At 45.3% G+C, this 23,229-nt stretch overlaps 1 protein-coding gene across 1 annotated transcript in view; it reads right to left on the minus strand.

Annotated features, from left to right (window-relative positions):
- Positions 1-15,149, minus strand: part of MXRA8 (matrix remodeling associated 8) — a 20,558-nt gene extending 5,409 nt beyond the window's left edge. The window contains exons 1-5 of the mRNA XM_040585368.1: positions 14,777-15,149; positions 7,231-7,251; positions 6,485-6,793; positions 5,814-5,915; positions 4,171-4,629 (exon numbers count right to left, since the gene is read on the minus strand). Of these exons, the coding sequence (XP_040441302.1) occupies positions 4,171-4,629; positions 5,814-5,915; positions 6,485-6,793; positions 7,231-7,251; positions 14,777-14,825 (940 nt within the window). The 5' untranslated portion in view covers positions 14,826-15,149. The remainder of the gene's footprint in view (positions 1-4,170; positions 4,630-5,813; positions 5,916-6,484; positions 6,794-7,230; positions 7,252-14,776) is intronic.
- Between the last annotated feature and the right edge of the window lie 8,080 nt (positions 15,150-23,229).

A 23,229-nucleotide genomic window follows, 5' to 3' on the forward strand; every position in this document is an offset into this window, starting at 1 on the left:
CAGGGTGATAATTGTAATTGGCATCCAAAGCAAAGCATGTTCAGTGAGAAACTCCTCTGAACTGCAGGAAGTAAAGGGCAAACAGCTGCCCAATTTACAACATACTGCACCTTTGTCAGATGGAAGATGCCTGCAGTCTTCACAAGACCATTACACTTCCCAGGAGCATGAATTATTAACAGTGACTGCTGCACAGCCCTTTCCTGCTGCCCGGCTATCAGTGCGTTCTCGTTTACTGCAGAGGGCAAGGCCAGAAGAAGCCACGCTAGAGAGCCCCAGGTCTTTCTGCAGGGTAACACAGCCCTCCTCTGGGGCCCTTACAACACACACACACCACGGTGCTTTGGCTCCAGACAGCTGAAGTATGAAGCAGCCCCTCCCTGCCAAGGGTTATAATTTACAGAGTAGGAGGAACTTTCAATGCCAAAGAATGAGTTTCCTTTGAAATAAAATAAAAATCGATAAAATAAATAAAATAAAAACCCACAAAGAAAAGCCAAGATTCCATTCCATTCCATTTGTGGGTGCAGCAGCATTTCAGTTCCATAGCACAGGGAAGGGTAACTCAAAACTTTTACGTGGAACATTTTTGTAGATCTCAAATAAATAGGTCAATGTTTTACACATATAGAGAGGAAGCGACTTCTCTGCTTGCAATAGTCAGTGGAATGGCCAAACCTTGCCCAGGCACAGACAGCAAACCCATAAAACACACTGTGCTGGGAGAGGCTTTTTTCTTCAAAACAGACTGAAAGGGACACCCCCTCCCCCTGCCAGGGAACATCCACAAAGCACCCAGCAAGACCCACCATTCTCTTGGGAGTTTAACCCCGTAAATTAGCCAGAGGGAATAAGGGGGGAAATACCCCAAAAGCCACAGTGCCATTGAACAGATACATTCTAATGTGAGAAATGCTGACATTTTCGGAACCGCTGGCGTAGTGACTGGTTCCAGTTTGACAGGCAGTTTGTTTCCAGCATTTAAAAACACCAACCCGCCAACAATAAAGTCAAGCAAAACGATAGTGAATTGAAATAAACACTTCAAAACCAGGGATGATTGTTTGCTAATGCTAACAACAGTCCTAGAAAATGGAGAGGTTTTTAACACAGGCTCTGTTCTGGTAGCCCAGCCTGCCACTCCAGCAACATTCCGCTTCCCACTGGCCTTGCTAGATGCCCTGTGCTTGCTGGCTGTAGTGCTGAAACCCAGCATGTGTTTTTCACCACTGCTAAGCTAAAAAATACCAAACCAAAAAAACCACTTGCAAAGCTGCAAACAGTATACGTGACGGTTCTACTTTAACGGATCTCTGGATGGTGAAAGGCTTCTTCAGCAGCTGCCGTAATGAGATGGTAGCCGCTGGACCAGCTGTTGAGCTAGAAGTCAGCAAACATAAATGCATTCTATTCCTGGCTTTTTGCTTTCCCACAATACTGCAAGATAGGGCAGGAGCAGAGTTAAACTTTAGTCAACATTGGAGAGGTCACTGTAACAACAAACTCATAAACTTTGGGCCTCGTGGCTTAATCAAGTAATACTAAAGATACTTGTCGTATTAATCTTTTGACAAAGCATTACTGCTGGACTTCGAAGTGCATCCCCAGGCAGGCAGTGGAATAGATCCCATCTTGTAACTGGGGAAACAGGCGCAGAGTTAACGGTTGACTCAGTGCACCCAGCAGATGAACTGTCAGCGCCTAGCACAGTATCACACCAAGGTAACACAGACCTTCCTCCTCATCCTAGCGTTGTGTCAGGATTTAAGCTGAGGTGACGAAGGTTTTATTCTGCCACCAAGATCTGAGCTTTCGGTACATCTCGACACAGCATGCCCATCTGCCTCCAGTTCACTCACGTGATCTGGTTTAACTACTGGGAAACAAGCTCTAATGGTGGGAGGGGAAAAAAAAAAAAAAAAAACCCGAACAGCGGCGCCTTTACATTCCTTCACTGAAGTGTCACGGGTCAGATTCTTCTGCTGGGAAAAAGGGAGAGCTCTCCACCAGGAAAGCTCCCAAATGCTGGCTACCACGGCCCGTTTTCTTTTCAAGGCTAGCAAAGGACTGAGAATAGTTTAGCAATAAGCACGAGATGCCATTCTTCAATCACTTGCTCCAAAGCAAGCACGCAGTAAAAATGCACTGAATTATTAGACATACGCCGTATTTATACTGCTGAGACCGAGAGCGGAATTGAGCTTATGCTTATATTCAAAACAGGATGAAATTTCCTGTCTGGAAATGGCTCCGGGCCTTGGAGCTCTGCCAGAAACTATAGCTGCTTGCTGAAAAAGCTGATTGTTTTCCTTTTATTATCTCCTGACGTTTTATTTTTCTGTTATATCTTCAGAATGAGTTCTACACAGTTTTTCACGGAGTGGGGCAGCATCTCTGCCTCTCCTGCTATACACAGCTAGGGTGCCTGCATCCCAGCAGGATCCTCAGCAGGGGTGGGTTTGAAAAAGCCCCTCCAGATGTCTCCGTTTCTATCACATTCCCATCGACTCAGCACATTTTTGTGCATGGTGCTTTTGGACCAGCTGAGCGTTCACTGCCCATAAGGGACAAAGCTCTTCCAAGGCTGTTCTTTTTGACAGTGGAAATGACTTTTCTCAGGAAGGGAAGTTCCTCCAGCACTGAGGGCACTACTGCCGAGCTAAGACAGCCCTGGCGGGTTAAATTAATTTGTAGGTTCTGCCCAACTTCTGAGCAGGTAGGTAACTATTCAGTGACAAGCAGGACAACAGGTAGGAAAAAGAGGAAGAAATTCCTGGGTGGGCAACTCTGAAAATGCACAAAGCTCTGAAAACTCTGCACCATGTGAGCTGGATAGGGCTCAAGGGCAGCAAAAGGGCTGCAGGCAGGGAGACTGGTCTTTGTGTGTCCTGGCCTCCACGGCAGCTCAGCCCCAACAGCCACCGCTCTTCAGTACTGCCTCCGTCTTCTGGACACCAACCTTAGTCCCAGGGGAAAGGTTTAGGTTTCTGTGACTTGAAAAAGCGAATTGCTAGGGAAGAATAGACCTATTTAAAAATGTACGAAGCACGTCAAAATTCTGTATTAAGCAGCCAATAAATATCAAGCCACAATGAGCATTTCAGAATGTTGACACAGAACTAACCCCCCAAAAATTAAAAAAATATCAAACTTGGGATTTTTATTTTATTTTTCTGCCTGAACTAAGCCTGATGGTTCTGAGTTTGGACAGGCTGTCAGACGATAGCTCACTGCGGTGGAAAATGTGAAAATTGGTTTAAGAGAAAAAAAGAAAAGCTGAAGGGTGGAGGAAAATTCCTGGTGCTTGATTCCGTGCAGTCTGGCATCTTGCACAGCCTAAACCTCCCTGCAAAAGGGAGAGAAACACTTAACAATCTACTGCTGAGAACAGTGGCACATTTCAACAGCAAAGGCAGAGCAGAATCGACCCCAGCCCCACACCTTCTCCTGTTCCATAAAAGCAAAGAGGAAAGGGAGCCTGTTAGAAAAACAGCTTGTTTGCCTTAGGGCATGTCAGCATTGCAGAGCAGAGCAGGCTGCAGAATTGCCCTGGAGCACAGAAAACACAAGCTGGACATGTCATCGCTACAGCCCTGCAAGCAGGGTAATTAACCCTGATGAGTGGGATGCTCCCACTTTTCCTGCAGCAGAGCGTTAAGGCAGCTCTGCAGGATCCTCACTCCTATTGCTAGGGACGCAGCTCCAGGTACACCAGTGTAATGTGCAATGGAAACAGCTCAGAAACAAGCTCATACGCTACAGCCATGTACTAGCAGCAAGGGAGGCAAGACCTGATCTAGTCTTCTAACCCGAAGGGCAGGAATAGCCCCTGGCTCAAATGTGAGAACAGAGGAACATAGAGGAGACCTCAGTGCTGCTCCAAATGGCACCTCTCGCTCCAGTGGTGTCCATGGGACTCCTGCAGGGCACAACTCTGCCTTGACCACGCTGCCTCCTCAGGGCACTGCGTGATCCCCGCAGAGCACTGTGGAGGGAGAGGAAAGGCAAGGACATTTTGGCACTTGGAACGAAGGCCTCCTGAGGTGATGATGGGGAGTAACATGTCATATTCCTGTCCCATGACTTACTGAGCTCTTTAGAGCTCAAAGGTGCAGCTGTAGATACTTATCTCTTCCTCAGTCAGGAGAGCCACTTCCAGAGGCCACTTACCTATGGCTGGGGCAATGTTGTGAGTTGTGAGGTTCACCACCTTCTTCTCTCTCACCGGCTCTGTCACAAAGACTTGGTAGATCCTGCGCTCATGCAGGCCACAGTAGTGATGGTGCAGGTGGCAGGAGTAAGTGCCTTCATCTGCACTTTCCAGCTCTGAAATCCGCAGGGAAAAGTCACCCAGGGCAAAGGCTGTGTCAGTGATGTTCATCTTCTGACGAATGAAGAGAGGTCCATAAGAACGGCGCTCACCAGAGGCGTACAGATCAATGAGGCGGTCGGCCCGGTCATGAGGAATGCCTGGGGGTTGCCTGTCCCAGTGGACCACTTGTTGTTCCTCCTCACTGTGCCGTTCGGTCCAGATGTGGTTATGGTTCACACAGGGGAGCATCACTGTGCTGCCTTCTAGGGCAACAATCACAGGCTTCTCCCCATCCCAGTACTCATTTGCATCCTCAGCTGTGGAAACAACACAAGTTGTGCAACCTTGGTATGTGCACCTTTACACACTTGTCCTATTCTTAAGGATGCCCAGGCACACCTAAGATTGCTCTCAGATCCTGCAATCCTATAACACATCCCCTCCAAAGATATTGAAGTGTCACAGGGGCAGCGTGTCCTGCTTACACTTAGTTCAGCAGTTAATAAAGAAACGCAGCTTTATCTTCTACATCCCAGGTCAGCGCATTAAGCAAGACCACTTTCTTCCCCTTATAACTGAGAGTTAATCTCTTGCTTCAGAAAGCAGGAAGTATACTCTTTCTACAGACTAAGAATGGAACAAGAATAACAGATTTCATCTTCAATATGCTGTATCCCAATTCTCCAGGCAGGAAATACTTTTCTACCCACAAATGCCCTAATTACTAGAGGAGTTCAAGCAGCACTGGTTTGTATTTTGTTCTTGAAAAGGATGAACAGAAGAACCAAAACACAGATGAGCAGATGGGGGTTCACAGGCCTGCCTGGGTGTTTATTGCATACAAGCTATGAGAACAGCAGCAGGAGATGCTCTTCTCTACCACCCCACTGGCCCTTCAACAACCTCCCAGCACTATCAGCCCCAGTACCTTCACTTGTGCATTATACAAAGGTCAGTTTAAATGAACGGTAGCAATGGATGTGTGCCATGGGTGGCACATGCTGCAGTTGCCAACAGCCCTCAGAACCTTGCTTTCAGAGCTGGAGTTAAGGTGTAGTAACTTGAGGAGGCTTTTAAACTACAGGCTTTCGCAGGTAAGCTCACCAACTGATGTACACAGCAGATCTTTGCAGGTAACCTGACTGATGATGGAATGCTACTAGGGATGTTCTACAGCTGGAGCACTAACAGGATAGTTAGCTAACTGGGCTGCCCAGAGCAAACATTTAACTTAACATGGAATACAATTTCTGAAACTCAGGGAATCTGACAGCAAACAGCACAGTGAGCACCACTCTCTCCTGATGCTTTCCAAGCCGCCTACAGGATCTGTGCCCTGAACCTGGAATTGAGACAGCACAGGCAAAACGCTGCATCCACACTGCTCTTCTCTGACACTAGCAGCACGCAAGGCCCACCGTGATCAGCTCACAAGCCCCACTGTGAATTCAACAAAGTCCTGGCAGAAAGGAAAGGAACCCAAGCTGTCCACCACACCTACCTTTCTTGGTGATAGCTAGTTGGATTTTCACAGTTTCATACAAGTGGCAGTAGTGATGGTGAAGATTACAAGAATATGTGCCTTCATCACTCCCTGCAACATCTAGTACAACAGGGAAGAGAAAGGAAGTTGAATGTTTTATATTCAGACAATAACTACTCTTGTCATTTACACAGCTTCCCAAATGCTTGTACAGATGCAAAAGGGCCTTTCTATAACTTAGCTCTAACCCATCCATATCACCAAGGTGGGCTAAACAGAGAAGAATCATCTCACCTCATGTAACAATTTGTTCAGTCTATTTGCTCTTGTGTGGAATGTATTTGTATTAACAGATGGAAAAAGAAAGCTGATTTAAGTTTAGCCAAGAGCAGGCACAGGAAGGATGGCAATCTTGGGTTTAGAGTTCAGGAACTGAAATACAGTCAAAGGTCCACAAGAAGCCCAAGGCAATGAGTTGTTACCACTTCTCTTTTAAAATGGGACTGTTTTGAAGGGAAATAAAACACTATTGCCAGTGCTTCAGAGAAACTCATTAAACTGATATATATGTATTTATTTATAGAAAACGCTCCGTAAAATAGCCATTTTTACTGAAAAACAGAAAGCCAGTTTAGTCACGAACCCTCCATTCTGCAGACAGCATAGGGAGAAAAGATGCTGTTTAGTACCTTTGATCACCAAGGAGAAGTTGCCATCTGTAAACGCATTCTGGGGCATGAATATCCTCCCTTGGTTGGAGGAGCTGTATACACGCTGATCTCCAGCTGAGTACATGTCACAGAGCCTCTCCATCTTGTTATCTCCATAATAGTTGCTGTACACATCCCAGTGGACTACACGCTGGCGGTCATTCAGGCGATCCTGGGTCCACACCATGCGGTAACTCTTGCAGGGCAGAACAGCCTGTGACCCTAACGTAGCACTGATGTTTAACACTGACACTACAACACTGTCTGGGTTTGAGGCATCAGCTGGGACTGCAAGCCAGGAGCAAAGAACAAAAACAGAGTTACCAGATTAATGGGATGTGAAAACGACACCAGGGTAGGACTCAGACCTGTTCTAGAATCTCTGCACACCTTCCACCCAAAAGAAAGTAATCTTCAGGACAAACAGAAAGCTTTCTCGTAGAGAAATTATCAATAGAAAGCCACTTAAAAACACTGATTTCATTCCCTGAAAGCAATGTCTACGATGTCTGTTATCAGGATTGTAAATGTGACCTGCCCTACCTACCCTTCCTAATCCTAACCCCCAGTTTAATCAACATTTAGATAGACACTGGTTCGAGGGATGCATGGTTCATGCCTATGGAAGTTAGCAATGAAATCCCCATTGCATGGCGTGGAATCAGGGTCCCTCTCATTTCTTCTCATGATCACAAAAACAGGCAGATTACAAAGACGTCACTCACCTGAATATAAATAAACAGAACCTGTCAAAGCAGAAAAAGAAAAAAAAGGATGTTACTGACAACAAAAGAAAGAAAAAAACTACAAATACAGTCATAGTCAGCAGCCATCTGTTATTATTCCATCTATTCCTCCTTTCTCTGTTAATACACTTAATTAACACATGTATTGTGGTTAAGGTCAGAGGCTCAGACCTTGGTTGGTCTGTACACTTAACAGCAAAAGGCAGTGCCCGACACAACAAACTTAAGCTTAAGAGCAATGTGGGATACGCTTAGTCTGCAACTGAATTTCATACAGCCCATGTCTCTATTTCACACCATCTATAGCCACCCAGTTTCTTCCACCATGCTATTCAAACATCACACCAAAGGTATCTGTCCACACAGCACCCACCAAAACTGTGTGAAAGGCCTTTTTTACCCAAGAGGAAACCCTTAAACAAACGTTGTGTAAGACAAACTCAAGAACCCAAGGAGGCAGAAGCAGGCAGGGGGGAGGCACTGGTATTATCTTAGGATCTGATATTAGTCCTGCAAAAAAACCAAGGCATCAGCAGAAACAGTATGGCAAGAACAGTTCATAGAATCATAGAGTTTGAGTTGGAAAAGACCTTGAAAGACCCTCTGGTCTACACCTCCTGCAACAAGCAGCGACATCTTCAACTAGATCAGGCTGCTCAGAGCCCCGTCCAGCCTGGCCTTGAACGTTCCCAGGGATGGGGCATCCACCACCTCTCTGGGCAACCTATGCCAGTGTTTCACCACCCTCATCAGAAAAAAAAATTCTTCCTTATATATCTAGTCTGAATCTATCTTATTGTAGTTGAAAACCGTTACCCCTTATCCTGTCACAACAGGCCCTAAAGTCTGTCCCGATCTTTCTTATAAACCCCCTTTAAGTACGGAAAGGCTGTGATAAGGTCTCCCCAGAGCCCGCTCTTCTCCAGGCTGAGGAACCCCAGCTCTCAGCCTGTCCTCATAGGAGAGGGGCTCCGGCCCTCGGATCATTTCTGTGGCCTCCTCTGGACCTGCTCCAACAGGTCTGTGTCTTCCCTGTGCTGAGGACTCCAGAGCTGGACACAGTACTGCACGTGAGGTCTCACCAGAGCAGAGTGGAGGGCTACTACCCAGATGTGACCAGTTAAAACCACGTTCCTTTTTGTGTTGTTTGACCGTTGTGAAATGAATGTGAGTTTCATTTCCAGCTCTTTCGCAGCAGACACCCACATCTCAGTCAACTTTCTCTGCTAAGGCACCTATCCTGAATGGACTTGGAGACAGAGCTGACATCCGCTCATTTGCCTGGGGTTAGAGTTGCCCAGGTAGAGGGAAGCAGATCCACACTGCTGATGCACTAGACTGAGGGTCAAAAGATAACTTTCATCTCCAAGACTCCAAACCAAACTCCTATAAAACTGGGAATTCTGGAATTCTGCAGTATGCTGAGTCTACCTGTCAAATGAGGAGTGGTGTGACCTGGCTGTTTCACTCCACACTCCTGACACACACTATTGTCAGCGCTCTGCTGGGCAAACACATCTTGGCTTGGGAGCATGAGTCTCTCCTGCTCAGATTCCTGGTCTGCAAAGTGAACACTGTAATGCTCTGGCTACAACGGCAACTCCCTCCAACTCACATGGCTCAGATCTTCAGATCTATGCAGGAAGAACTTTGCAAGAAATGAACTAATGCCTTTGTTTCTGCATTTCTCTGGTCCAGTCCCTCCTGCTTTTTGTGTAGGAGGGGTCTAGGAGGTCTCCTGGCATCATGCTTCGAGAGCACGATTCAGATTCCCAACACAACAACATCATTCATCTCTCTAACCAGTCAAGCTCAAGTGGGGTCCAGCAAGATCACTGGATGTTTTGTCCCGCTAATGTCATAAGCACAATGTCCTCCAGACAAAGGCTGTATTTTTAAATTTTTTTTTCAGTGCTGGAATTTATGCATTTCAAAAGAGAATAAATTAACTCCAGGCTGGGGCTATTTTAACCACACATCCAGTGCATGGGTTGAGAATAAACTCAGTTTCCTTTCCTTTTCCTATCACAAAACACAGGGCAGTGACACCAGAGAACAAAAATGAGCAGCACTGGCTCTTGAACTGCCAGTTCAAAGACACTCCAAATTTAAGTTATTTTTTATACATTTATAATCTCAGCATCACAAAGAAAAAAAAATCTTGGACAAAATCTGTACTGCTCTGGATATAAGAAAGAAACATCATACACAAGACATAATTCCATCATTTGATGATCTCTCCTAATAGGTTGCAGAAAATATAAGCTGCCAGCCTGTGTCTCTGGAAGCCAGGACTTAGATTTAGCTTAGAACAACAAGGGAATTACACAAAGCTATTTTACAGCACTTAAATCAGCCTTCTCCAGGAGCAATTGCTCTCACTTGCTACAGGGCAAGCAGCTCTCAACACAACAGCATCCACTTGTATCAGGGTGACAAGGCAATGCCCATGTGTCTGAACTGGTGGCATTTGCCCTGTGGCAAAGGAACCACGCAATATCCCAACGGGAGCAGTGCCTTTCATGCGAGGGAGTGGTATCTACGAGCTGGCTGGCTGCACAGCCAGTGCTTCCAGAGTCGTGCGTTACCGCTTATTAACCAATTGATTTGGTGCTACAGAAACATCCTCTCCTGGCTCAGGGCGAGGAATGCATTTACTTTGTTCCTTTCCTCTTGCAAGTTAATGTGAAAACCATTGAGCCCTAATGCAGCATCATAAATCTAACAACTGACAAAAGATCCACCTAAGCCTTCCAATATCCTCTGCTCAGCAGCCTGCTGCAGCCCTAAACTAAGAGCAGCACTAACCCCTGGGTTTGTATCTTTTAGGGGCCCTACTGGCATGGTGAGGACCACCCAGGTCCTGTCTCTCCATCCCACCCATGGGGGCCTTTTGCCAGGCTAGCCTGCTGGAGCTGTCAGGCACTCGCACTTCTCCAGCACGCTTCCAGACACAACTCTCTGTAAAACAAGAAAGTGGTAACGTTGTCCATAATGTTACAGCTTTTTAGATAAGAAAAGCTTATGTCTTGTAGGTTTTGACAGCTTCTTTTTCCCTCCACTGTTAAAGCTTCAGCTAGCAGCTCCGTAAGAAGCAGGGCAGGAGCACTCTCGCTTACTCAACAGTTACACACCAGGGTCTGTCTAGGTGTGCCCCTCTGTGACCAGGAGATGTTGCTTCCTGTTGGGAAAAGGGAAAACTCTGGTGCAGCCTTGCCTGCATTTCACTATACTGCTGGTTTGACTTGCCAAGTATTGCCACGCAAAGCTGAACATCCAAGGGTGACAGTGACATTATGCACTAGAACAAAACCCATCCAAGATGAAGGCACAGCTAAGTATTGTGTTGGAGTTCAGCACAGAGACCAGACATGGAAGAGAAAGGGTTTTTCATGGCATGTCTGTGCATACTTAAATCCACACACACATATTCTGGGCAGAGGCTTTGGGTCTGAAGCCTGCCCTAGGGTATCATTCACAGTCTCAAGGTGGTAGGTGCAAATATCCAAAAGACAGTGGCGTAGCAGCCAGTAAGCAAAGTTCTAGGAGGGAAAGAAAAGACAAGTCTTTACCAGAGACACAGGAACTCCACAAGACAAAGAAGCAAGAACTGACTGTTCTGATTCCCCAGCAATGCCGGAAATCTGTGCACGTACATCAGGTCATGGGCAAGACTCAAACTTATTTGACATAGCTGTAAATGAGATCACTTAGAAATCTAAGGAATCTGGAATGTCTCTGATCTCTTGTATGCCTGGAGAAAATGGAATTTAAACCAACAGACTTTCAATAACCTGAACACAATGCAGTAGTTAAAGAAGGAATAAGCCTTTTTCTCTTTTCAATCTCCTCCCTCTGCTATGTGAGACAAGAACAGCAAACAAGGCATGTCCCCCAGCCATGCCTTTTAAAGTTACTGTTTGTGTAATACGGTAGCTACTGAACAAAGAGAGAGAGATACCCATAACCCAGCAAAGTTGACAGCTTTGAACTACAGGACTGGGGTAAATGGGAAGCAGTTATTTTGGTGAGTCACAATTCCCAGACCTGCAGCCGTAAAAATTAATAAGCATTTATGCACCCAGTGAAAGCTCAGACTTACAGCATCACAGGGCTCCAGGACCCGGAGCTTCAAAAGCACCAAATACCTTAGTACTTGTCATTGCAGAACCCACTGTAGCTTTCCTTTTAAAATTTCAAATTCCACATCACAGATGATCACTTTGTCCTCTCTATGTGATGAACCCACACAAAACCAACAAAAAGACATCTATATGCTGTTCCTTGACACGTTCTGTGCAGACTCAGCATGCTTCTCTGCAGGATCCCAGAGGAATTCTGCTGGTCTCACATTATAGGAAGAGGAAAGCAGCCTGCAAAAGCGCTTCCTAATCCCTTGTAAAAAGCGGAGCCAGCTCTCACTTCTTGAATCCCATCCACTTTTCAAGTGAAGAATTAAGCCACAGGACTGTAGGCAAACTAGAAGTAAAAGCCTCAGGCTCTGAAGGACATCTTACACACTCAGACCTCTCTAGGCAGTGTCCTTGGAGTAGTTCAGACAGAAAGCTTGTCCCTTGAGTCTTGCCTGAACAATACCACGACTTTTTTCCTCTTGGAGACAGCTGCTGGCACAGGGTCTGCTTCACAGGTAGATGCATATGCTAACGAAACCACTAAGCTCCTCGCTCATACTGGAGGATGAAATACAGAGCAGAAAAGGAAACTGCAAACACCGTTAAGTGGTAACCTGAGTGCCAAGTGGCATATATGCTCCATGGGACATAACGACACCAGCTCTACCTGCAGTGTTTCTGCTGAACTCAGCAAGAGCCTTGCCACTGATGTCAGCAGAGCGAGGATGAGCTGCCTGGAACAGTGCCTCACGAGGCAATAAGCATCACCAAAGTCCAGATTGTAGCAGCGGGCAGGAAAGATAACAAACAAGTCACTGGAGAAATGAGTGTCATAACCCACCAGGTGTGTGGGTTGAAACAACAGCCTGTGAGGCTGACACCCCGCTTGCCTAAGCAAGCTTAGCTCATTACTCCTTTGCACACCTTCTCCAGTATCTCCTGCTCTGTCTCAGCTTCTTCTTTCTTTTGAAAAAGGAAGCGACACCACCTTTACATTTGGGGCACAGCAGGATGGTATAGTCCTAGAGAAAGGACACGGTCTTCGTGAAATCTGTGTCAGATTCCTTATTTCTCCCACAAATCCCACTGTCCATGCAGGGGATTTAACGGTCTCTGTAGACCTGTTACACAGTTACTGCACTAGCAGCAGCCTGTGCTACCAAGCTGTTTCCAAACGCTTCTGGGGAATGGCACTGGCTCCATCCTGACTCTTTAGGGAGCTGACCCAGCGTCGAAGAGGTAACATCAAGGTGACAGCTACACGGATGAGCTCAGCTCTCTTCTGGTAGGCATTTTTTTTAAAACCCGCTGACCAGGAACCAGAAGTAACACGTGGGCCCATCCTGAGGAGGCGAAGGAGGGAGGTGGTGAGCAATACAGTTCCACCTAGACACCTCCCATTCACCACCTGTGCTGGCGGGCCCAGGACCACAGGACTAAGCTTTCCAGTAAAACAAAGCCTCCCTTACAAAGCCAACTGATTGTCAAGCCAGGCTTTGAAGTAGGCTTTTATCCAAATTTCTATGTTTGTTTATTTTTAAAGGCTTCCTGGGACAATTTTCTCGACAGCAGAGTCTCCTGCTTTCAAAAAGGATGTCAGGACTGGAGAGGCCTTAACTACTCATCTAGTCCCAACAATTCCAACACCTCACTGCAGGTAGGAACATGCCCATCAATCGGCAAAAAGCAAAAATGTGCTGCCTTGGCAGAAAGAAAAAAATTCTTCCGTCGGTACAAGAAAGCAATCGCCACCTTGGACACTGCACAATCAGGATCCCTCACAGATCTGCCCTAACTTTCTCACAGACAGTTCCGATACCAGCTCAGCTTTAGGAACCCTTCTTTGCTTTGTGTGCTTCGTGTTGGCTCCAGGCCCACAGAACAGTTTGTAGAGCCATTCCAAACACAGCGCTGTTCCTCCCTGCAAGACATTAACACTTGAGGGTGTGGTTCCTCTCCAGAAGAGATCATCTCAGCAAGCACGGAACAGCACCGATTCCCTCCCTTCTTCCCTTCCAGTCTTCACTCATTACATTATAACCTGACTGGTGTGGGGATAGCAGGACTCAAACATCAGGGCTGCCTGGCATACGGACAGTTCTGTCTCAAAAATACACCTGAAAAATTCCGTCAGAAGTCATCCATCCTCAGGTGGGACACTGGTGCCTCTGCACGGCTCCAGCGCTGCCCTACAGCAACCCAACCTGCTATTCCTGCCCTGGGTGCTCCCCAAGCTCTGCCAACACACTAAACCACACCGAGGACTAGCTGGACTGGTTGGGGCTTCTGAAATACAGTTTGTGGCCTCTCCTCCTTCTCCAGGCTTAACCCACCCCACACACTGCTTTCTGAGCCACTGTAACCCTTCCGTCCCTATGACTGATCCCACGTTGCCAATTCCTAAACCTTGCCTCCAGGCATTGCAAAACGAGGGATGATGTAGTGACATGGGAACTAGATTAATTAGGGACCAACTAAGAACCCTTCAGCTTGCCCCATCTACATACTGAGGAGTTGTGGAGGCTCAGGTACAGCCTTTCATTACCAGGGCTGTGAAGAGCAGAGGGGTCATCAGTCCCCAAAAAGTCTGTGCTCCTCACCTCCTGCTGTCAGCACCCTGAATGCACTCTCCCCACTGTTCTTAGAGCTGTAATTGGTCCTTTGCTCACAGGTGCCTTCCTTAGAGCCCGAAGTGTTGCAAAAGTGGATTTGCTGGGATTTTTGCAATTAATCCTCGAATCTTCTCCAGCCATCCAAGACTTACTGGGGTTTGTTTAGCTTGAGGTAAGGCTCTCAGGACCCTGAATTGCTTTCAGCTCTTACAGAAAACTCTGTGATTAAGGAAAAGGTACAACCCATTCTGTTATCATAAGCTCATCAGACTCGTCCTCATCACTTTCTTGCACCTTACCCAAAAGTGATTTCCTATGTCTCTGTCTTTACACTGACAGGAAAAAATAAACAATAACAGCACTTTAATTTTTTCCTCCACCCTGAACACACGCACACGCACACACACACCCCCCCCAGCTGTTCCTGCCTCTTCAAAAGTATAAAATAACCTCAGATTATGTAAATCTAACTATGCAAGCTTTACTGTACTTACATTCGAGCTTACTGTTTTTGAATTTGCTGATCAAGGTAACTGACAGGAAAAAACAGATTTAACAAACATGCTGAATGGAGTACTGCTTAAACAACCTCAAACATTTCTCCAGTCTCTCCTCCTTCCTCTCCAAAAAGCGTAAGAAATCCATGATTCCCGCCCCTCACAAACACAGCTAACTTCAGAATCTGCACAAAATCTTACAAAGATAACAGTTCAAAATCTTCTAGCTAACCCCTGCAGTTGAAATAAAAACAAGTACCACGCCGATCAGCTAGGAGCTTACTTTGCTGAAGCAAAATCTGCCACAGAAGGAGTTTTGCTAGTTGCTTCATTTCTTCAGCTTCTCCGTGTTTTCGTCTCTCTTGAAAAACAAGGCGAAGACTTTTTTTAATTTTTTTTTTGTAACTGGAAAACACTATGACCTCATCAATTTACATCCAGAAAGCTGCAGACAGCAGCTCATATTCTGCAGAATTACTCCACCTACAACTTCCAATTCCCCACCTCCCCACTCTGCTCTCCCCCTACATTCACACTCCACCTCCTTCCTTTCCCTAACACTTTCTGCACAATCACTACAGACACCCACTCTCCTCTTTCCCCTCCCTCTGGGACCTTCTGATCTGCCCCTGACTTTGATGTAAAAGTTTTATCGGGTGAAGCTGGTCCCGTACAGCTCTGGGCTCATGAAACAATCTTCCTCCCTCCCCCTAGGGATGGAACTAATTTTCCTTGTGCTCTACTTGATCCAGCTGTTCCTTCCTTTGTTTGACACTCATCCAGCTGTCTGCTTGAGACTGGATTTATTCTGTTGCCTTCAGTGGTTTTTTGATCTTTGGTCTCCTCATATGGTTTTGCTTCAAGTTCAAGTCTCCGAAGACAACCTAGAAAACAGTATTTACTCTGTCCTGTGATTTGTAAGCAACGGCTTAATAGCAGCTATCTTAGAAAAAGGATAATAATGATAAAGACTGAAAATGCGGGAGCTTAGGGCAGTGCAAGCAGAAGAGCCTAGAATGCAACTAAAAGCCCCAGAATACTGCAACACAGGGAACAGGTTTCCCTATCACAGAGGCCAGAACACGGAAAGCTGGGTCAGATTTAGAACTTGAGCTTTCAGCCCTTCACACAAGAACTGAAATAGGCTAATAGCTGCTTGACCGGCAGCAAGACAAACAGCTGACACATTGAAGTAATCTTAACTGCAGAAGAACTGATAACAGTGCTGCTCCTCTCCTTTCTGTACTGGTAAGGTAATACAGCCCTGCTAGCAGTGCCAAGACACAGCAACAGTATCAAGCAATGACTGAGTCTTTGCTCAAGGGAAAGACTGTTAAATTACATTAACCCCTTCCTAAAGCCCTTACTGATGTATTTAACTGTGTTTCTATAACCCACTGAACTGTGTCCCACAAGGATCAGGAGTATTAACACAGTCAGTTACTGAAAACAATCGGTGACAAACAGCAGAGAATGAAGCAGTAAATTCTGAAACTCCAAACATTGCTTCACAAAAGAAAATCTACGCACACCCTTTCTGTGTACACATGCTCAGACCAGTTAAAAGTTCTGGGCGCCTAAGTTTGCATCTACAGACCAGATACAGTCGCTTTTTTCAGTTTAGGGGATTACTTCTTTAGGTCCTGTAGGGCGTTCAGAGGGAACAGACTCCTTAAACTGGCAGGGCCAACCAGGCATGGAATGAAATTGTGCCCTCATGTTTAAACAGCCGAAACTTCGCCAGCCTCACCTGAAAAGGGCAGCAGCCTTCACAGGTAGTGGGCACAGCTTTACCAGGCTGCTGGCAGAACCATTTAGAACAGGTTCTAAACTCATTTAAAGTTGGTCTCCTCTGCTGACTCTGTAAGTGGTAAGACATTTCTCTTCCACATCAATCCAAGTCTGAGTTCTGAAAAAAGCAATTCATGTCCAGTGGAAAAATTGTATTTTATTTTCAAGCAGGACAAGAAGGAAAAAGACACTGGGTCAGAGTATTCAACGCCCTGTTCCATAAAGCACCTTCAGATACAGGTACGAAAGGTATAAATGTTGCTTTAGACCTGGAATATGGTTCCATCTGAATCTGGCCTTGTGCAGGCCTAACAACCTAATCTCTGTAGGTGACTGAATTAGCCAGGAGTCTTTTAATACAAGAATTGCAGGAGAATTACATGAGTATAAAGTCAGGAAATAGTGTAGCTGCCGCTACTATACATTAAAAAAAAAAACCAAAAAACACACTGGTGAAGCTTTCTGTTTGCTTGCATTCTGTTGTTAGATGATGGTTCTTTATCATTAACAGTGTTTAGTGGATTTTAAAATACAGTCAGATTAGGCATAAAGTGGAAAATGTTGGGGAAAGGGAATTAAAACTTGTTCTTAAGCATCCATCTATAGAACAGAGCTAAATATATGTGAGACTCTTGTAAGACAGCTTAAAAATACAAGCTAGTAGCCTTCCCACGGCACTCCACGGAAATAAACAATTGCCCCACTTGAATTTTTCCTTCTGACATTTTTCTGCACCATCTAGTATACCAGAAGAGAGATTTCCTCCACCCCAGAGGGGGCTGTATTTCAGGGAAGAGGAGGGCGTTATAACAAAAACCTAAATAAACATTTAAATAATTATATTCCGCAACAAGGGAAATTTTGAAAACATCCAGACTAAATCAGATCAGGACATCATCTAATCCAGGATCCTGTCTCCAGCTGCAGACCGAACCAGATACTTCTGAAGAAATACCAAGGGACTGGAGCTATTATTATTAAATAATTTGACCATGAAAAAATCCTACTGTTAACTCCAGCAGGTCTTCACACCATCCGAAACAGATCCACATCACTGCTAGTTCGCTTCTAGTGAAAAGTTTTAAAATAATCTTCAGATAAGAACCCCACAAAATTTCACTGCAAACTTCAACTGTCATTTATATCACGTGGGGAATTTTGTGGGCAGATACATACAGTCACTCACAATCCGAGCTCCCACACACCACCTAAGCGATGACAACAGCCTGTACGTTCACAGGTCCAGCCCAACTGTAACCTTCACACAAAAGCACAGGCTTGTCTTTGCAAGTCTCAGGTACTTGCATTAGTCCAATTCCATAACCACCTGCGTGCAGCAAAGGCTCCCACTGTGCCGTGCCCCTAAACTGAAAACCTGCTGCCAGATTCTCAGCATCATAACAAAGGCAATCCTGACTGACAGCAGCTGAGGTGCTGCCCTGTTGCTGCCCAGAAGTCTGGCAGAAGAAGGAGCCTCTCCTGTTGTCTCTGTCAGGCCAGGGAGCCAGAGGAGAAGCTCCAATCTGACAGCCTTTTGTTCAGCTGCGTCACCAGAGCAGAGTCTGGAAAATGTTTGGCTGGGAGGCAAGAAGCCGTTCCCATTGCGCAGACAGCAAATACAGCACCCTCTCCTTCCCTTGGTTTCTCGCAACCACAGCCAGAACCTTCCAGGCTGCAATTCCAGGTTGCTTTTCCACCTTTCTGCCTCCTAGCTTTGGCACTGCAGAGGTTACTGGCTGTTTCTTGCATGACTTCTGGGATGGATGCGGATTGCTGTGGTTGCTGCTCTCATGAACTGGCTATTTCCTGACTGAAAGAAGCCAAGTTCAAGTCTAAACACTGAAGCCTCCTGAAGAAAACCATCCACTGGAAGGAAAGAACAACAGCTTTTCAGGGGTTCACGTCGAGAGGAGGAAAGGGACACAGAGGCTATTTCACAGATCTTTGCCTTTTCCTCGCTCTAATTCTGCACAGTCTCTACTCAGCCCTGCCTTCCTAGAGCTTTGCTAGTCCAAAGAGATCCTCCTGGAAAAGCAGCTGTGTTAACACTTTGCCCAGTTAGGAGTGAATTTTTAGCTAGATCCTCCACGGAGGCTGCCCTGAGCAGTGTTCCCTAGCTTCCTTCCTCACTCCCAGAGGTATTTTGGGTATTGGTTCTCAAAACAAGAAGCAACCCCTTAGCTGTCCACTGCAGCATATACAGCTGTCTACCCTGACCACAAATCCTGTCCAAAGAAAGCAACTTCATCCAGGCAAAGGAAAGGAAGCTTCCAGCACCAACACAAGTGGGTTTGCTTCCCAGAGCTCTGCACCTGCCATGCTCATCGCCGATCAGGCTAACAGGGCTCCCGTGCTTCCACTTACCCCTATTTCAGATACGAAATCTATAGTGATATGAAATAGGTATTTCATATCTCTTTCAGATGTGAAATGCTGGTGACTCAGATGGAAAAAAGGCCTGCCCAAAGACAATGCAGGGGTCACAAGATTAATTAGCTTGTGGGAAACAATAATGGGCAAACCATGTCTGCCAGGAAGTTTCCTCTTCCTGATCTCTTCCATTTTCATGGGGTTTTTTTCCATGGCTGTGAGCTGCACTGAAAGACATCCCAATAGGTCTGAATTGAAGACCACCAGTCTAGAAAAACTGAGCAAGTATCAGAGCAGGAACAGGTCTGATGCCAAGAGCTACCCTCCATCCTTTTATTGCAGTTCTAAAAACCATTAACCCTGGGAAGCAGGAGTGGAAGTGGCCACTTCCACCCCGTTTTCACAGCTATAAATATATGTAATGTATTAAAAAGGAATGCCAGAATTAATGCTCTGTTGACACAAAGACACAAATTACAGTACAAGGCTTTGTACACAGGATTTGCTAACACTCCATGCTTATTACCAGCAACTTCTTTAGATCTTCTTTAAATACAGGACCCATAGCACTCTGCCATGATCAAAGGAAAGGAGAAAATATCTACTATGAGCAGAAGCAAGGATAACTCCTGGAACTGAAAAGTAGTAGGGAATGCTACAGCTTGGGAGAATAAAAGGTGCTAATTGACAGGTACAGTGACAAAGGCAGCAAGGATCCTGCAAAGCCAAGAACATAAGCAGAAACAGAGCTTTGCATAGAAACAGCAAAAGAGAGAAAGGCATAGGTACTGAAGTTCAGGGTTAATGTACAATGACATCATTTACCTTCTAGTGGGAATTGCTCAACTAACCCCTGTCATGCCAGTAGCGTGATCAACCTGTAACACTCAGAGGGATAAATACGCACCCATATTCACTGCCCCTAAGAGCTGGTGTAGCTAGGGGAAGCCTTCAGAGCTGCCCGCTGATGGAAAAGAGCAAAGTAACACAGAACCATGTGAATTACCAGAGGGTATGCACTTCCCGGGAGGCTTCCTTTGGTTGCAAAGCTTTTCTCATTAAACTAAATCTTTCAGCTGCAATGCAGCCCATAAGCAAGCCTGGAATAATCCAACTTACAGCGAGAGCTGTGAACTAAAAGGACAAAACTGAGACCCAACCACAATAACAGGGCTGTCAAGTGAAGCCTGTCATTATTCCAGTGAGGTAACAAGCCGTGTACCTCTTACAGACCCAGCATTACAATGTTTGTTCTCTAGCCATAAATGCTAAAGCCCCTCATTTGCCTTCTCTGAAAAGCATATTCAGAATGACAAGTTGAAGGTCTGCCCAGATGCTTTTCTGCTTTTTTTTACTTCATTGGAGTCCACTGTGACCACCAGCCTGTGATGCAGCCACCAAACCAGCAGCAGAGGCAAATACACATGCTTCGTGTGTAAGAATGGCAGAGCTCCCTTTATATTAGGTATGTATAAAGTAATATCACGGCAACAGTTAATAATACCTCTGGGACAACCTGTTTCCAGCCAAGAGAAAGGTGAAGTCCACAAAACCACCCCATAGTGGTAGACACTGCAATGGTCTAAGCTATGCTATGCCCAAGAACTCCCGAAGCAAAACAAGAGGGTTGCCCAGGAACAGTTAAGTGTTATTTAGGGGCTGTCCTTTGCAGCCAACTCCTGAACTTCTTCCTCCAGCTGGAAAGCTCTACTTCCTTATGTGCCAAAGGCATTGGTGCATAAATTAATTAATGAGAATGTACAGGTATGCAAGATATTCCATTAGATGGAATCTTCACAGGTTTTTGATCTTCTGCTTAATGCCCTGAGCTTTGTAGCTTGCCTAGCAGAGACTTAGATATGCACAAATGAGGAGTTAAACTGTAGCATCCGAGCAGACTTCTCTCTTCCTGAATCGATGAATATGTGAGCATGTATGTGGTTATATGTTCTTCCAGCACTGCTGTCCTCGTAACAGGTCAGAGAGCTCTGCCTGCATCTTATGCCGTAAGGCGTCTCTACAGCTCAGCGGTTCCTGTCATCTAGTATCTTTGGTTGGCACAATATTTAAACACCCCCTTCTGTTGGAAAGCAGTCAGCCTCAGATTCCTGGGATTCATCTCAAAACCATTAATAGAAACCAGTTACAAAAACAGAGAAATTGCCCAGGAAACCAACACAGATGATTTTTTTTCTCCCCCAGACTGAAGCCTGAAGATTATTTTTCCAAGATAAAAATGCATTTTGGCATTTTTTTGACAACATGAAATCCAGAAAAACTAGGTCCAGTGTGGCGAGAAAATCCAAATGGATTTGTGTGCCCCCAAAAAATCATCAGAGGCAGATATTTAGCAGGCATAAATCAGCAAGCTTTATGACCATGGGCCTATGTCAGTTTATACTTGCTATGAATCCTCCTCATAAAACCTTGTGTTCTACAAATACCCATCAGATCATTAATCCTACCACTAGAGAGCTTTAGGTAGTGGTGAAATTTGGTTACTCTATTTGTTAAAAGAAAAGAGAATGCAGAGTCTCCTCGTCACCTTGTCTTTTCTGTAGATCCCACACAGCTGTGCTTCACCAGATGTTTCTTCTGGTCCTGAATAGATTTGCCTATTCATACAATGTCTCATGCCATTCACAACCTGTGAAAATCACCATCAAAACCCTGTAAATAGTAAACATTTTTTATTTAAACCCCCAGTTCTTACGAATCAGCATCAAATTCCACATTGTTCCAAATAAGCACCTGAGTCAGATGCAGTTAGGCTAAGTTGGTTAAATCCCAATAGATCAATAAATGTACTCACTGAGGTGGTGGTTTTGTTGTTTGGTTGGTGTTTTAATGGTGTTTATTTTAAGCACAACCTCCTCCATCCCAGTAGGCAATGACTTTGTGTAGGGTACCCGATGACGCGAACATTTGAGTACTAGCCTCTATCTCCGCGATGACTTTCTTTTGAACTAATTTTTAGTTCGTAAATCTTAGTCGGCTTTTAGATCTACAGTCCCCTGCACTATAGAGGTGCCTCCTTACAGCTAAAGTACTTCCACGAGGTGACAATAATAATGGGCTGTGAGCGTCTATCTAGGCTAGCCACAGAAACAGAATTCCCCACGTGTAGGCAGCTTTTTCTCAGCTATCAAGTATCAAAATATTTCATGATCCCTTTGTGACAGAGAAGGTACAAACAGAATCAAAGTCCTCACCCCAAGAAAACACTGAGCAATGAGAAACGGGAAAACAACAAGCAGCAAAGCAAATCAGGAAGGGAGATAAAGACACCAAGCGCCACCTCACTGGCATCCACAAAGAAGGTGTAAATTATAGTTTTCTCTTAATATCTTTGGCATAAACCAAAGCCTGTAAAAAGGGAAACCTGGAAAATCAGTTCTCTATAAAAACTGATTTGGTTTAGTTGAAAAAGAAAAAAAAAAAAGAGAGAGATTTAAGTAGTTTGCCATGATTGTTTCAAATAAATGTCTTTAAAAACAGACAACCTAAAAACACATTCTATGGGTTTTTTTCTGGTCCCTCATTCATGTTTGCAAAGGTTTTTTCAGTGGTGGTATCACACGTCTTTGTTCAACAGGGGCAGGCTCTACACACAGCACAGGCAGCTTCTGGCAGGGCAAGTTTGTAGTCTAAACAGCCAGGAGCATGCAACACAAAAGGAAATGACTCACCCAAATTCACACAGCATGCTGATCAGTGGCAGAATACAACCCAGCCCAGCCGCAGAGCAGCCCAGCAGGACCTTACTCTGCAGACCACGCTGCCTCTGTCCCCTCAGGGAGCCTACAAAGCCCTGGCACTATGAGAAGCCCCGCTCTGCACATAAGCCTGGCATGGATGCAGACTGAAGGGCAGAGTTAGACAAAGTCTCTTTCCTGTCTTTCAGCTCTGGAAAACTTCAATGATACGTGGAACTCTGATATAATTTGGACAGAACCCTGATTTTTAACTTTACAACAGCCTGGTGCATCCCTCTCACCTCTTAGCTCTTGCCAGTATTCCAATTCTCCAGTGCATACAAGAATTATTACTACTTGTTGCTTCTTTTCAAGAGACCGCAGTGAAATTATATTGTTTAAATTTTATTTTGTTTAAAATGTTAAGCACTTATCTCCTAGTCTATTCTGGGAGCCAGTAGTGTCTTCACCACACAAAATTACAAAAAAAAAAGAGGCAGCAAGCAGGTATGAGCTGAAAATCACTACATGAACCATGAAGCTTCTGAGAGGATGGAAAAATATGCAAATCTGAATTGAAGTTACTGTCAATCATAACTTCAGGAGCTGGCTCTACTCATGTATATGCATCTGTTAATCTTCCTTTAAGGCTCACAGTAGCAGCCAGCACCTGTGAGTTGCTAGAAGCAGGGGGATTTTTTGGGGGGCTCCTGACAAGCTACCACTTGCAACTGAGTGCCCTCAAAGCTTCTAGATCTATACAGACAAATGATCCCCCCAGATTAACTTCTGAATATCAAGTGCCTGAGACAGAAGGGTATCCAACCTATGACACAGGACTGACTCACTCCCTGGGGAGCTGCGGTTCTATAGCATCTTG

This window comes from Falco naumanni, chromosome 3 (genome assembly GCF_017639655.2).
Source record: "Falco naumanni isolate bFalNau1 chromosome 3, bFalNau1.pat, whole genome shotgun sequence".
NCBI lineage: Eukaryota > Metazoa > Chordata > Aves > Falconiformes > Falconidae > Falco > Falco naumanni.